A 15324-nucleotide genomic window follows, 5' to 3' on the forward strand; every position below is an offset into this window, starting at 1 on the left:
GAGCAAGCAATAGTTACATGGATATGAGCTATATAAATATCCTTTAATAATAATAATAATAATTAGATTGCAAATGATACTATAGCCCAGCTAGTAGATGATAAATGGAATTTTTACTAAAAGTACTTAAAATTTGTCTGCGCCCCTCTGGACACGCTGTTAAATTTCGTTGGGACCCTGGTCAATTTTTATGGGTATAGAACGAAGGAATTTGCATCCTGTAAATCCCTGTGCCTGTAGTAACAGCGACTTCCTATAGTGATTAAACTTCGCCCAGGGCCAGAGTATATCAGTGTATGTTTCATGTGTTATAATGGTTAAGTGTATTGGAAAAAAATGCACCTTTTTCTGTTTAAATTTTGTTTTCATACTTTGCTTTCACTTGCCAACAATGTGTGTGATATCTCAAATGTGAAGAAATACCTTTTGTGTGAGCAGAGACCATATAATAGACATGGTCTCTGGTGTGAGTTTTTAAGGCTGTGAATCTGTAAAATGAACGTTTATAAAGGTTGTCTCATCTTACTGTAATTTGTTTGTTTAGGCAAAACCAATTTTATTTCTTGTTTTATAGATTTTTGTCCCTAGACAGCCTAAAGGCAGGGAAAAACTTTTTGTTTTAATAATCACCTGTCAAAGCAAAAACTTACATGAGTTCATTTTTCACACTGATTTCATGTATATCACACTAACATTAGAATGTTATTTTTTGAGCAGGGAAGAAAACAGGGAAGAAAATTGAAAAATATGCTTGAAAAATATGACTGGCATGTCCATAAAACAAAAAATGAAATTGGTCTGACCTTACGAATAGATGATGACATTTCATAAATTATTTACAGAGGTGGATGTATCTGCACTCGGGGGAAGATTAATTGTTGCATTCGCTAGATATATTGTGTGAGCTTCAAGTTGCTGTGACTTTTCAAATGTTCTTAAATGTACAACTGTTGGAGCCTTGTAAATGAGTGTGCATCTTGTAAATACAATATGATACTGATGTTAAATAATTATTGTTTGTTGTTTTACATATGTAACATAAAACATGGCTCTAGTTAGACCCAGCGAGATCAGTTTTTACAGGCCACAGTCTGGCATGCCACTGGCTATTTCACACACTGTTTTACAGGACTTGTTATCCATTTCTGTTGACTGGTTCTAGAGAACCAAAATATCCAAAAATGTTTTATTGATGTAACGATAGGTCCCAGCAGATGATGTAAATATTCTTATATTGAACATGCTCCTTCTCCATACATTGTCTCACTTAACTTCTGATGAATTAAAAGTAACATCATTGAATGAGGGTGAGCCTCTGAACCTTTCTCAACTGTATTGTTTATTTGATTGTTGAGAGATTTGTTTGAGATTTCTGTATCTATTGCAGTAACAACAGGAGGAGGGCAGCTCTTTCATAGGTGGAACAAAGTATACATAGCAGATAGAATTAAGTAGCAATGATGGCTTGAGAACTTTGATGGCCATTTAGAAGTGGAATGCACGATTTGTGGATGTCAACTTCTTTATTGCGAATAAAACATTTCAGAGTGGATGCTTGCTCCTTCATCAGGGATTGCTCCATCTCATCTGATGAAGGAGCAAGCATATGTTCTGAAACATGTTATTCACAATAAAGACATCCACAAATCTTGTTTTTCTCTTTCTGATGGCTTGAGAGCCCTAATCTGATCAGACAGGTGGGATGAGAAGTCATTGGTGTCTGTTGATTGAAGGCTTCCTCCTATTAAGGAGTTTTAATGAAGTCAAATTCTTTACTATGTGGAACACAGTGTCCTTACTCCTTCATTGGATGAACAAATGATACAAGGCAGAGCGCAAATACAGTCAAACACTGTTGTCTCAATATTCATGGAACCAAGAATAAGTACTGAGTTTTCCAAACTTCAAGACGATCCACTAGGTCGTATCATCATGACTAATGATGAAGGACTTTGCCTGAGCCAAGATGTTATATTGAGAACTGAGATATGAAGTTATCAGAGTTTGACACAATGGTTGCCTGACTGTATGTACATGCAAGAACAAAGTAATAAAACACTAAAAATGGTGTTACTTCATCATCCTATTGTTACTGCTTTATTACCAACATCCATTGTCGTTGTTAATCCCTTTGATACATAGCCTCAAGTTGTCTTACTTAATCTATTAATGTATATTTAAGTCAGTTCTGTTCTTGATACATCACTCTTGCTTAACAACAGTATAAGAATGTAAACTTTCACAGTCTGTGTAAACTTAGCCTCAGTACTTTTTTGTTACACTTCACTACTGAGTCTTACAAAACCTCGTGGGAGGTTGCGTCAGGTAAGCTTTGAGATTGACCAATCAGAACACAGCTTACCAAATCGCGAAAGTAGACATTCGCACATACCCTTTTAACCTTATATGTCGAAAAGGTTTGTACCCGAGCGATTCTGAATGCTATTTAGCATGCAATCGCTTACAAGTGGTGCACGTTACAACCATGACATCAGTGAGTAAAGTGTCGCTGAAAATAGTGTTTTTGTCAATATTCCAAGATGTCATCTTGCGGAATTATTAGCTAATGGTAACCATGTCAACAGAAAAAGCATATATATACTGCAGGTCAAATAACTGTGTATTATGCAGATTTTTGGTTGTGCAGAGATCTGTGCCAGTGACCTGAATATTTTGTAAGTCCCTCCGATCCCTAAGTAGTAGTCGTTGTCTAATTGGTTAGATCTATTTAACCGTCTCGCTATTGATAGGGGCGGATACAGTTTTTTGAAAAAGTGGGGTGCACACTTCATTTTCACCCGAGTTTCAATGGTCATTTAAGAAAAATTTCAGGACACGTTTCTTGACACTTCAAGATGTTGACACTATATTTCTTTATTTTAATTGAAAAGATCATGTGACTGACAGACATTTAGATTTATTCATGTTATTACCTTTCATTAATCTGTTTTAGCTGAATAGCCAGAGATTCCTATAGCACTGTAACATGTGTAATAAAATGTAATAAAACATTATTGTTACTCACTTTTAAATGCTTCTTGTGATGTTCTTTGTGAGTATGTGCCATGATTATTAACATGTGTTTGGTGTATGGTCACCTTCAGCAGGGAGAAGTAAAATGCTTACTGGCAAACAAGGCTAAGCTTAGCACCGACAATTGAAATGTATGTATGAATGCTGCCCACTGGCTTGTCGTTGTGAGTGAAGGGGCCTCGGGTTTTCTGCAATCAAGTGTGATCATGTGAGATCATGTGTGAGCAAGGCGTGTGCAGCTTTCAGTTTCATCTCTGTCCATGCACTAGTTTACATCTGCTTTCCCTTTCACAAACCAGATGGGTTTGCTCTTTGCCCTTAACTGAATACTTCTCACAAATGCATTCTCTGCGCCAGTCCAACTTATCCTTGTTTGCCAGTAGTGTTACATTTTGTAGTTTTGCACTTTGATTTTAAACACATATTAGGGCTGTGTATTGGCAAATATTTTTTATTGCAATTCAGGTACCAGTATTGTGATACATATTGTGATATCTTGGGAACTTAAGTCTTTGACAGTGAGTCACACTAAAAAAAATTGTACATGTCAGTCCTGTTTTCTACATAAACATTCCTTTAACATGTCTTATGGTTCTGATAACAGCAATATCAAAATAAGGTTGCATATTCAAGGATTCAATTTTCTTGTTAATACAACATATAGTATTACAGAATGCTGTTTTGTCATAATGAAGGAAAATATCTGCTGTGAACGAAAGTCTGTATAGACTTAAATTAAACCACTAAGATAATCACCAAAATTCATATCTGCTCTGTACCCTATATCTGTATAGACTTAAACTAGACCACTAAGATAATCACCAAAACTTCATATCTGCTCTTTACCCTATATCTGTATAGACTTAAACTAAACCACTAAGATAATCACCAAAACTTCATATCTGCTCTTTACCCTCTAAATTATGCTGTTTGCTGTATGCTGATGGTTTCATTAGTTGGCAACTAAATGTTCATAAACATGTTACTAAATTTCGAGACAAATATTTGGAACATCCTCAGATACAACACAGTTTCGTTAATATGTCTTCTGCAAACATAAATGCTGAAAATAATTTATGCTGTTTTTTTTTTATAATTTTAGGAAAATATATAATTCTGATTGTTTATTTGTAAAATGTATGGAAACTCAAGCCACATATATATTTATGAATGTATTTTAGGCCAGAGGCTGTATATTTAATTAAATATCTGTCTGTCTGCAACTAAATGTTGACTCAAAGAAAGTCCTCTACATGCATGTGGAGATCTTTTAAAGCCACAATGCTTTCAAATATACAGTATGGTTCAAAATTATTGAGAATAGCTAAACCATTTCATATTATTAAACGAGAACAAATCAGATAAAAGTGAATGTATTGTGAAAGTGAACTGACCTTTTCATGTTGTGTAGGTAACAATTTAATATTTTATCAAGTCTCCTTGAGCTTCACGGCACAGTCTAAGACGGGTAGGCATACTTCCTATCAGAGAGGTTAGTGTCTCGTGAGTTATGCTGTCCCAGTATCGGACCACTTCTCTCTTCATGTCTTCAATTTTTGTCAACCCCTTTTGATTCACACATTCCTTCATCATCCCCCAAATGTTCTCAATGGGATTTAAGTCAGGACTATATGCAGGAAATGGTAATGCAGTCACATTTTTCTCCTGAAACCACTGCTTGGCATGTTTTGCGGTGTGTTTAGGATCATTATCTTGCTGCAAAATCCAGTCATTTCCATAAAACACATGTGCACTTGGAAGCAGAAAATTATCTAATATGTTAGTGTAGCGTTGACTTGTCAGATTTCCCTCAAACACACACAGCGGGGTCGTTCCTAATAAGGATATCCCTCCCCATACATGAAACTTTGGGCTGTATTTAGGTCGTCGATACAACGGTGCTGACGCAGACTTTGTCAATATTTTCACATTATTGGGATATACCCATATTGAGCTTTCATCAGTAAAAATGACATTTTCCCAGTCAAAGTTTTCATGTGCCAAACACCACTCAACACGCCTGTCTTTATGTTCTTGTTTCATGAGAGGAGAAAGAATTCCAGTCTTTTTCTCCCATCCAAGATCAATCAAATTTCTTCTAACTGTAGATTTTGATACAACTGTTGATCCCCTTTCTATCATTTCATACCTGATGTTGGAGATGCTTGCCCTTTGCTTTTTAGACGCTAAAATTCCCAGCCGGACGCGATCTGAGAAGTCCAATTTTCTGGGTCTCCCTGCTCCTTTCTGATGCCCAAAATCCTTTCCCTCTTTAAAATTCCTCCTAATCCTATACACAGTAGAAAGAGGAGTTCCTGTTCTCTCTGCCAGTGTATTTACATCATCAATTCCTTGATTACACAACTCAAAAATCAACCTTCTTTTATCTTCAGCAGACATTGTTGACAGTGCTGAGGAAAATGACGTCTGCCACAAATTCAGGGGAGGTAACTCTAATTGTACTATACTCAGTAGGCCAAGATGAGTTACCTCCCTTATACCATTACTTAGTTTTAAGTATCAGTGAATCAGTTGAGGTGTTAGGATAGCTCAAAGTAAGAAGAAAAATTCTCAATAATTATGAACCAGACTATAAAACAGTATTTATGTACTTATGTCAGGCAGAGGCCTATCAAAATTACATGAATGACAGGTTATGATTTCATTAGAACTCAAAACAATTGGAAAGAGTGAAAAACAATATTCAGCATCTTAGTTAAATATTATTGATGATCATTTGCAGTTATTTTTATGGAAGATATCAATATTGAAATTGTTCATGGTAAAATATCAGTTTCTGAACTTGATGCCCGAACTCCATTAGAGAGTAAGTATGATTTTATGCCGCTTTTAGCAATACTCCAGTAATATCATGGAGGAGAACACAGAAATAGGCATCACACATTGTACCCACATGGGGAATCAAATCTGTGTTTCAACTCTATCAAAATACATTTCCCTATATGGTGCGCAGAAAATCACATCTTTGCATCCAAGTGATTTGCGAAAAGTGAGGTAAAATGGGTCTTGGTGGTGTCACATTGAAGACTCTTACACAGTGACAAGCATGCTAATGTGTGTGTCTCTATTTCTACCCATCCAAACTACTGCTGTTTTTGTAGAGCCATGCCTCAGATTAACACAGATACTCTACTCAGTGAGGCCTGTGTTATCTCCCCTTAACACTGAGTGTAAGGTAAGTTAATAACAAGTACCATCTGTTTGTTTCTTTTGGTACAACATGGCTAGAGATGATACAATCAACCATCTGCACCTCAAATGGAGGTTTGTAAGAAACCCTGTTTGGATTGATCTTTTGCACTCCATCACCAATATCCCAGCACCAGGAGACACAAGTTGGTTTCACACCAAGGCCTCTGACATGCTTAGCAGGCTGAGGTATTTCCTAGGCCCACGACCATGTAAAAGAACACAAATAAAAGCAATTTACTTCTATGGTTTTAGTATCAATATTTACAATACAAACTTGCAACATGAGCGAATCTGGTGTTTCTTTCAGCTGAAATGGTATGAGAGCACACAAATCCAAAAGTTTCTTTCTCCTCCACTGGAGAACTTCATGTCCAGTGAAGAACATCTTCTGCCCCAGTGAAGAACAACTACACAGTCACATCACATCTTTCAGACAGCCTAGCGAACAGGGCTCCAAGGTGTGAGAACATCCCTGTATTTCTTAGGTTCTGAAATGAAAAACTGAGTTCACTCAGTGGGTGTATATTTCAATTGGTTGTTTGTTTAACACCCCATTCAGCAATATTTCACCAAAAGTCAACAGTCTGTAAATAGACGACTGATCAGTGGCAGTCAAGTTTGGACCAGACAATCCAGTGATGAATAGAACAAGCATCAGCATATGCAACAGGAATAAAATGAAGTGTCAACCAGGTCAGCAAGCCTGACCACCTGATCCTGTTAGTCACCTCTTATGGTATATTTTAATGCTGTAACACAGCGTATAAATGAGGATCATTCAGGTAGAAATTTTCTTTGTGAAGTTTGGATTCTATGAAAACATTCCAGCTTTCTAATGGCAATCCGTATACAAATGACTCTGGATCAGACGGTCAAGTGATTGACATCATGATCACCTATCTACGCAGATGGGATATGATAGTGAAGTCCATGCAGAGGCTCAAATAAGCTGTGCATAAAAAAATTTCCAATTATGCATTGAAAAATAACTGTTATGTACAAGCTACTCATTTAAAAAGTTGATACGCTAAAAGTTTAAAACATATGCATAGGGCATAAATTTATGAAAATCGCATGCTTAAAGAAATAGACCTTGGTTGATATCAAGTTGTACTATTAATATAGGACTAGTGTTGTTCTGTCAGTACACAATAAGTGCAATCATTTCCATCATATTCAAGTTTGTTTTGAGTAGGTATGATGAAAGGCAGTACATATGTGATTGGTAACCTTACTCAATGACATATTCTTCGCTGAGTAAAATCACTGAATTAACCACATACATGTATTTGAAAGCAGTGGGTAACAAAAAATAAAATACCCATTCAACATTCATAATACCAACTCCAAAACATACAGTGGTACAGTACCCATAAGCGTCTCTGGTCCATGAGAATGAGTATACCATCATGTCACTTCTTACAAGCATGCATTTCTGTCACTTCTTACAAGCATGCATTTCTGTCACTTCTTACAAGCATGCATTTCTCAAAATCATGATCTGAATGGCAAAAGTCTGTTTTATATTACATTTAGACTGACATCCTGTAACAATCTAAAAACATTTCTTAACTCCTACAAGGCCCATCAAAAATGAAACAACACTAATGCAATATAGGATTTATCTACACAAGAAAGACATTGTTGACAAATCTTTCAACGGCTTAGATTTAAATAATGGACAAATCAATATCCATGCTAAAGACATCCTCTAGGCTAACAATTGGCTGACCTAGTTCTGGGAAGTCCTCTGGGTGCTGCCTGACGTAGTCCTCCAGGATCAGCAGCTTCTCCTGCCTCTTCCTGTTGTTCCACGTATCAATAGCTGTGCCCAGGTAGAAGCCTGCCGCACCCAGCAGTGCATGCTTGTAGATCCCTAGAATAAAAGAGGATGGCTTGGGAACACAAAGCAGGTGAATCATTCGCAATGAGTAATTAACCACTTTCTTCTTTGTCTTTGTGTAATAGTGACAAAGCAAATGGTATAAGGATCTACACAGAACAACTGCAGTAACAAAAACAAGTTATCCATAAACTGTCTACTTTGTCACCTGTCAACTTTTATGAAATGTCGACCAAACAATTCACTATCACACATAGTATCAGTATCAGACATTTACTTAGAAATGCTCAGTGGCCAATATTTGACTCCAGGCCAGCAAGAAACTTTAAAAGTCACAAATTTTGGAATCATTAGTTTTGGATACATACTAGTGAAAACTGTACTTTTTTCTAACAATAACCTGAATTTCACTCATAATACAACCAGTGAAGGGAATGATGCCATAATGCTAAACTTAATCTCTGAGGTTAATCTCCTGATGTTGATGGTTTCTAGTAGTTTTTGTTTGCGCCAATCGTGAAAGTTGGTCGCCAGGATGCTAGTCTGTTGCCAGTCAGTGGAATGGGTGGGGTTGTGTTTTATGTGCTCTGAAAGGGCAGATTTGTTGTCGGACTTTTCTACTGATGTTTTGTGTTCTTTGAGTCATATATCAAATGAGTGTGCTACTGCCAAAATTGCAGTTTATTTGGTGCAGCCTCAGGGGTTTTGCATAGTCTGGTTGATCATACCTCATCCATTTGCCTTAAGGATGATCTTCAAAGTTTTGTTCGTATAGAATGAACATCTATGCTTGCAGTTTTCCTGAGAAGCTGGCTGATGTGATGACTAGTCTGACCTTGCTAGGGGATGCTGATTATGATTGGGGATCCTTGATTTTGGGTGGTTCTTGATTTTGCTGGTTTTGATTGGCACAAGCAAAATCTACTAGAAGCCATCAACATCAGATTAACCCAAGAAATTAAAAGAGATCAAGGTGCATATCTCCCCAGTGCCTGGAACATCACAAAAGCCACTCCTGATGTCATTTAATCAGCTGTATATCACTCTGTTATGTTTACATCTTCCCATCATCATTGTTTATATAACGTCTATTTGATCTACCTCTTTGACCGAAGTACATGTACAACTCTGGCTTCCTGTAAACATGGTAAATCTAATTATCTATATATGACTTCTGCATCTGAAGTGGTATTAACAATCTCAGGTAAACAATATTGATGTTTATTTGATATTTACATAACTTAACTTCAGGATTTCAAATTGTCAGTAAAACATCTCACTACAGGAACTGGGCATCTGCCCTACCGATGAAACTGTCTGTGCACTCTAATTGCACATTTACTTCCCCAATATTGTGTTAGCTATGCAATCATGATTGAAATAACCAGCACATCGAATACATCGATTTCGCATACTGTTCTCTATTATTGGCTGAGGCTGCCATCTCTGTCTCTTGCTTCAGATAGCTTGCAAGCCTCTTTGATTCTCTGGGTTATCTGTATAGTACTACCAGCTGATAATGCAGGTTACAGTACACCCATATGTATGGATCTCTTTGCAGAATAAATGCCACATTATGAAAGTGATGACCGTGTCATAAGCATGAAATATTTATGAGCACCATGGCATATAATTGTAGATGTCCAAAGAAATTAAGGAGCTGGAGTTTAAGGAAACAACTAAATCTGTTCGATTATCTTGTGAAAACATCTGATTTGATAAACATTTTGAAGCATGCAGCCATATCTACATTTCTGACGTGTTATCAGTACCTGTCTGAAGTGGTTTCCTGGCAGTCAAATTCAACAAACAAGCTCCACCAATGCCTGCCAAACAACCTACAGCTTCTCCTAAGCTTACTGTCGGCATGTTGCTGTCCGCCGCGATGGAGCAAGTTGAAGTTTGTCCCAAGGTGAACCTTGTCTAAACCGGAAGGAAGAAGCACTGGTTTGTTCAAAAGGAGAAATCAAATTGTTATCGCTTGACCGTTGCATTTGAAATCTTTAAGGCAATGAATTCACACTACAGTCGTTACAAACATAATACGAAAACCAGTAATACGTTGTATAACATATTCTAATTGAACATGACTCCACTGTAGTTTTGTTATCGATTTGCTGTGTTCCGTTTTATTTCTTACAACTGTTATGTTTGATAACTTCCGCCATGGCGGGTCATGAAAAACATTTAAACGAAAAGGGATCTGATGGTCGGGAAGCTTTGGTGTGGCAGTCGTCTTTGGCAAGCGCTAAACAATGCATATTGAAAAAGAACTATGGGAGAGCATTTGCTCACTTTCTCCTCGTGTTAAAGCTCTGTCCAAGCATGAAGAGTGCGCTCAAGGACGACTTCGTTCTGTCAATGAGGGAATGGACAGATTGTCTGGAGCGACAAGGAAGGATACATGACATGTTCAAATGCTATGACCAGGCGTGCGAGCTTTTCCCTGAATGCGAAGCAGCGTTGAATAACATCGGGGCACAACTCTTTCGGTATTAACGTTGTAGTTTGAGCATGACAGTAGTTGTATCGGGCCGTTGTATCTAATTGAATAGCAAAAACATTGTTCGTACAGCTTGTTCTGGGTGACGTGATCAAGTGAATACCAATGAATTGGGTAACGGTGACACAACAGGTTGGCTCTATTATTGTGAAGGGGTGCACCTTTATATGTGTACAATGTGCACTAGATTGGTTCATCATAAATGAATGTGTACTAAGCATGAATTTCTGGTGCTCCCTGTTGTGAGATTGCCCTAATAATGCTACGGGGGCATAAAACCCAATTTACCCACACACTCAAAGTGTTTTTAACATTGTTAGCTGTGAAGTAGATGAACGGTTGTGTTGCGTTGAAGCCTGAAAGTTTAGTCTTCATTAGCACACACCTTTAACATACATTTCTACAAGTAGCACTAGCTCTGATGAAACATGGCAGATTCTACACCATGTCTGCTCTCAAACTACTGTACTGAGCTGGGCCCAGATTTTCGAAGCTCTCTTAGCGCTAAGATTGTCGTAAGTGCCATACATTAACAATAACTTATGACTGTCTTCGAAAGTCTGGGCCCTGCTGTAATTATATAGTTTTTGTCATAGGATTATGAATGACCTAGTTTCATGAACGCTTTGTGGATAAGGCCACAGACTCGATTTTCAACAGACCACTGTCTTATGGCTGGAATATTGCTGTCACTATGCGTATGTGAATGTTTGAATGCTTTGCTACTGAGAAACAACATCTCCAATTTCACTTGACACTTTTCTTGATAGTGTAATCTGAGATTTCAGTTCAGTATAATTATTATTCACTACTGAGTGTTGTCATATTGTGTTTCCACATACAGATTAGGCTACACAGATGAAGCTGCCCTCTATGTCCGCCGGGCATTGAAACTGTGTCCTGACTTTCTGGCTGCTAGAGAGAATCTGGAGAATATCTGCAGTCACCTTGTTGAGCGTTGGCACTTTCGCATGTTGAATGACATGACACGGAACAGGGCATTTCGGGATGGTATTGATCTGGCAGTGACACAGGGTTTCAACACAGTGCTGGATATTGGTGCAGGAACAGGATTACTTAGGTGATGTCATAACCCTGTGGCATGCCAATATTAATATTTACACACTATCTGTGTGTATGATCAAATATCTCCAGTTCAATACTCAGCAGTTTACATCAGATGTGTGATTTCATTCATGCCCACAACCAATTACCTAAGGCACCACAGTTAAGTCACTTGTAAGCGTTAGGATCATATAGGCTCACATCTGCCCTGATTATGATGGTATGAAACTCAAAACAATTCCAGCCAGACCAGGGGGCTGGGTAGATGGAAAACTTGCTAGCTCTGATCAAACTTGCCTACCCATAAAATATCTTCATATGCATATCTAAATTTTAACCCAACTGTTAGGCAGGTGAATTTGAAAGTCTGCCAGTCCTTGTTGAAAATAACCCGTTAAAGGCAGTCGGACAGGCAGATATTTTGAATGCTGATTATGATTATTGCTGTGTCACCATCCTACCATGCTCAGGTAACATGCTGAACAGCCTACTTAACTTTTCCCCCACATAACATTGTCCTTTATACTGAAGCAATGAGCAAACCTTAGATGTACTGTGGCTTGTTTTGCACTGGGTGTGTTGAACCTGCCTTCCTGTCCATACAAATTCTTTGTATATCTACATCACTTGTACTTAGATCTGGGTCTGTCAAATTCTTTGTTGTCTGAGATTCATTTGGGAAGTCCAAGCATCCTATCTTAGCCACCCACCCCTACTCATTAAAATTTCAATTCCGTAACTCAAACCTTTGTTATTTCCCTACCCGTTTGATACCCAGAGGCTAGACTGTACATTCCAGTTGTAATTAGTGGTGTTCTGATTAACTGAAATATTCGAAGATTGGTCACAATGACCAAATGACCAAGCAGTCAATCACATTTTCTTAAAATCGTGCACAAACAATTTACTAACCTTTTTGGTGTTGAAACCCTTGACAGTAAAACATATCATAGCAGTTGTCAGAGATTAAAACTTAGAAAACTCACTTCACTTAGTTGAGGAAGGCTATGTTCATGATATGTTTGTCATCGTCTTTTTACATTGGATGTGAAATTTTCAAATGCAATTTGCGCATGTTCTAAATAAAACAAAAAATCTGAAAACTGACACTAACCTTTTTTTTTGTGATGATTCCTCATTGGTAATGGACCAAATATCTTTTGTGAGATTTCAACCAATTCCCAACGCTAGTAGTAATCACTCTCACTCACCAAAACCTCACTCACTCAAAAACTCACTCAAATACTCACTCTCCTTGTTTGTTTCAGTTTGTTTGCTGAGGAAGCTGGTGCTATGATCGTCCATGCATGTGAGGTCTCCAAGTCGATGTGTGATGTGGCATCTGAGATTATCACAGCAAACTGCAGTTGTGCTGACAAAATAAACCTCATACCTAAACTGTCGCTGGACCTTTCTATTCCACAGGACATTCCATCAAGGTAAACACCTGTCATCAGTGTTCAAGGTGTTATTTTTCACCTCCACTCCGTACTCCAGTTTACCGTATCATGCAGTATGTAAAATTGCAAGACTAGACCAGCTGGTATGAAGGTTCATGTCATCTGATCATTTGTTTATAAAGTCCATAAACAAAGAAATTTAGAAGATACAGCATTCTTGGGCACCTTTTGATCATGTTCGCTTGTTCATGTACATATCAAAGTTTTTCTAGATGGTTAATTGAGTTCTTTGGAAATATTGCCAAAAAGGGCCATAGTGCTGTAGAATGCTGCTTGCCACAATATTGTGTGTAATTATTCTTATGGGTTTTCTTTTCCAGGGTGTCCCTGGTTGTTACAGAAACATTTGATGCGGGTCTGTTTGGGGAGCATATCATCTCAACACTTCACCATGCATGGGAACACCTCCTCTTGCCCCCAGCTGAACACTCAGAAGCGGTGAGAGGCAGCCTGTCATTATGCTGCTGATTTTAAATGTTACAATTCTGAAGATTACACTTCTTCGTTAGGCTGCATACAAAAAATTAAATGTTTCTTGGGATTGCTTTCTTATTGAAAAAATGATAAGGGAGGAGTACATTTTGGGCTTTTTTCTCTCAGAAATCCAGCTTGGGAAGTTTAGAATGTGTTAATGAGTTGCAGATTCAGTCACACTCATTCTTACAGATACTCATTCTTATAGTGGACAAAGGGATGATCAGGACATGGCCAAGTAAAAATTTTTATTTTTGAATGGCAATAAAAAAGTTATTATGCACACAAATGAAAGTGACACGCCGAAGCTTGAGAAACATTTCACTTTTTTATTTAGGTGTGCGCCATATCGCACAAAATGCATCGTACTGCTGCCTTGGTCTGGCCTCTTATTACATCGTATGCTTAATTATCCAGACGGTGGTTTAAACTGATAGGGTATTGAATGCTGCACCTGAACATATGATGTAAAATAATACACAAAGTAGCAGTTATGACTACTGTAGATGATTTAGGTTCTGCTGATGTATTAAGATGCTTGGGCAGCATTAATAGTAAAGTTTATTGACTGGATTTACTTGTCTAGATGAGGCCACTTAATGGACTATATTGTGTAGGCTTGGTTGATGACATGTTCACATGCCGAGACAGCAGACATCGTCAACTTAATCAAGTAATAATAGGGAATATTTCCCAGCTGTCTTCATATACCAGCAGCTGAAACATTGTTGCATGCAAGGTTAAACAACAAGAATGAATACATCGTGCCCACATCTAATAAGTAAACTGTTCACGTTTTTAATTGCCTGGTTTTAGTGAGAAAAGTTGAGTATTAAAACTCCTAGGCATAAGTATTCAGAGCTCTCTTTGAGCTAAGATAGTCATAAGTTAATGTTAAGGTATGGCTTTTGTGACTATCTTTGGTCTAAGAGAGCTTTAAAAATCTAGACCCAGGATTTTAAACAGCTTCACAGCATGACATTGATGTTGCGGCAATATCATCAATGGGTCATGAAACACATCAATGTCCGGCTGAAGCCGATGCCGGTGTGGACGTTAATTGTTTCATGTTTCACATGCTGCTTCAGAGAGGAGGACGTGTGATCCCAGCTGGTGCATCGGTGTACCTGTGTCCTATAGAGTCAGAGACCATCAGGAAAGGAAATAGGTAGGATTGTCCTGGAACCATGTTCTTGCAAGTACATGTATTGCAGATCCATCTTTCACCTTTTAACCAAGTACCTTCGCTCCTTTCCTCTCTCCCCTGCCAGAGTCTGTAACAGACTAAATTGAAATTATCATGATTATGATCTTCCTTGTTCTGTTTGAAAATACAGTGGAAGCTCTCAAAACCGGCAACCTTCCAATCCAGCATGCTCTCAATATTGGCACTAGAATTTTGGCCGGACGGAAGCTGGTTAAATTTCAGCTGATAAAAGACACAAAAGGCACACAGGTGCAGATGATCATTCTCAAGTTGAAATGGAACATTTCTCTTAACCAGCATGCCCTCTACACCTCTACACATATTGCTGATCCCAATGTATGCTGGCTTAGGGGACTTCCATTGTGAAGAAAAAAGTACAGTATAGTTATTACTTTACAATATAACTTAAGTTAGTTTTAGAACTTCCTTTTAATTATATTTCTTCTTTCCTTCTGCTTTTGGTGATAAAGGAACAGTATAATACTTTGTGGATAACAACTTCTTTATTTTATTATGATTATTTTGA

At 37.9% G+C, this 15324-nt stretch overlaps 2 protein-coding genes across 3 annotated transcripts in view; one reads left to right on the plus strand and one right to left on the minus strand.

Annotated features, from left to right (window-relative positions):
* Positions 1–6479: 6479 nt before the first annotated feature.
* On the minus strand, positions 6480–10252 carry LOC137274032 (NADH dehydrogenase [ubiquinone] 1 subunit C2-like). The gene is made up of 3 exons (XM_067806989.1): positions 9862–10252; positions 7979–8122; positions 6480–6734 (listed from the first exon to the last, which is right to left on the minus strand). Exons 1-3 carry the CDS (start codon positions 9956–9958, stop codon positions 6685–6687), a joined length of 291 nt encoding a protein of 96 aa, XP_067663090.1. The 5' UTR covers positions 9959–10252; the 3' UTR covers positions 6480–6684.
* Positions 10240–15324, plus strand: part of LOC137274016 (protein arginine N-methyltransferase 9-like) — a 164052-nt gene continuing 158967 nt past the window's right edge. Inside the window, exons 1-5 of one of the 2 annotated variants that reach the window (XM_067806967.1) lie at positions 10240–10581; positions 11437–11673; positions 12926–13096; positions 13438–13555; positions 14680–14759. In XM_067806967.1, the coding sequence (XP_067663068.1) occupies positions 10256–10581; positions 11437–11673; positions 12926–13096; positions 13438–13555; positions 14680–14759 (932 nt within the window). In that variant the 5' untranslated portion in view covers positions 10240–10255. The remainder of the gene's footprint in view (positions 10582–11436; positions 11674–12925; positions 13097–13437; positions 13556–14679; positions 14760–15324) is intronic. The other variant, XM_067806968.1, reaches the window with a different exon arrangement.

This window comes from Haliotis asinina, chromosome 2 (genome assembly GCF_037392515.1).
Source record: "Haliotis asinina isolate JCU_RB_2024 chromosome 2, JCU_Hal_asi_v2, whole genome shotgun sequence".
NCBI classification, from domain to species: domain Eukaryota; kingdom Metazoa; phylum Mollusca; class Gastropoda; order Lepetellida; family Haliotidae; genus Haliotis; species Haliotis asinina.

Bases quoted from the DNA above. Each gene is read 5' to 3' on its own strand.
- LOC137274032 (XM_067806989.1), bottom strand. From the start codon at position 9,958: ATGCCGACAGTAAGCTTAGGAGAAGCTGTAGGTTGTTTGGCAGGCATT. The intron at 8,123-9,861 runs GTACTGATAACA...CTTTTATTCTAG, and splicing joins CAGGAAACCACTTCAGACAG to GGATCTACAAGCATGCACTG. The intron at 6,735-7,978 runs GTCAGCCAATTG...TTTTCATTTCAG, and splicing joins AGAGGACTTCCCAGAACTAG to AACCTAAGAAATACAGGGAT.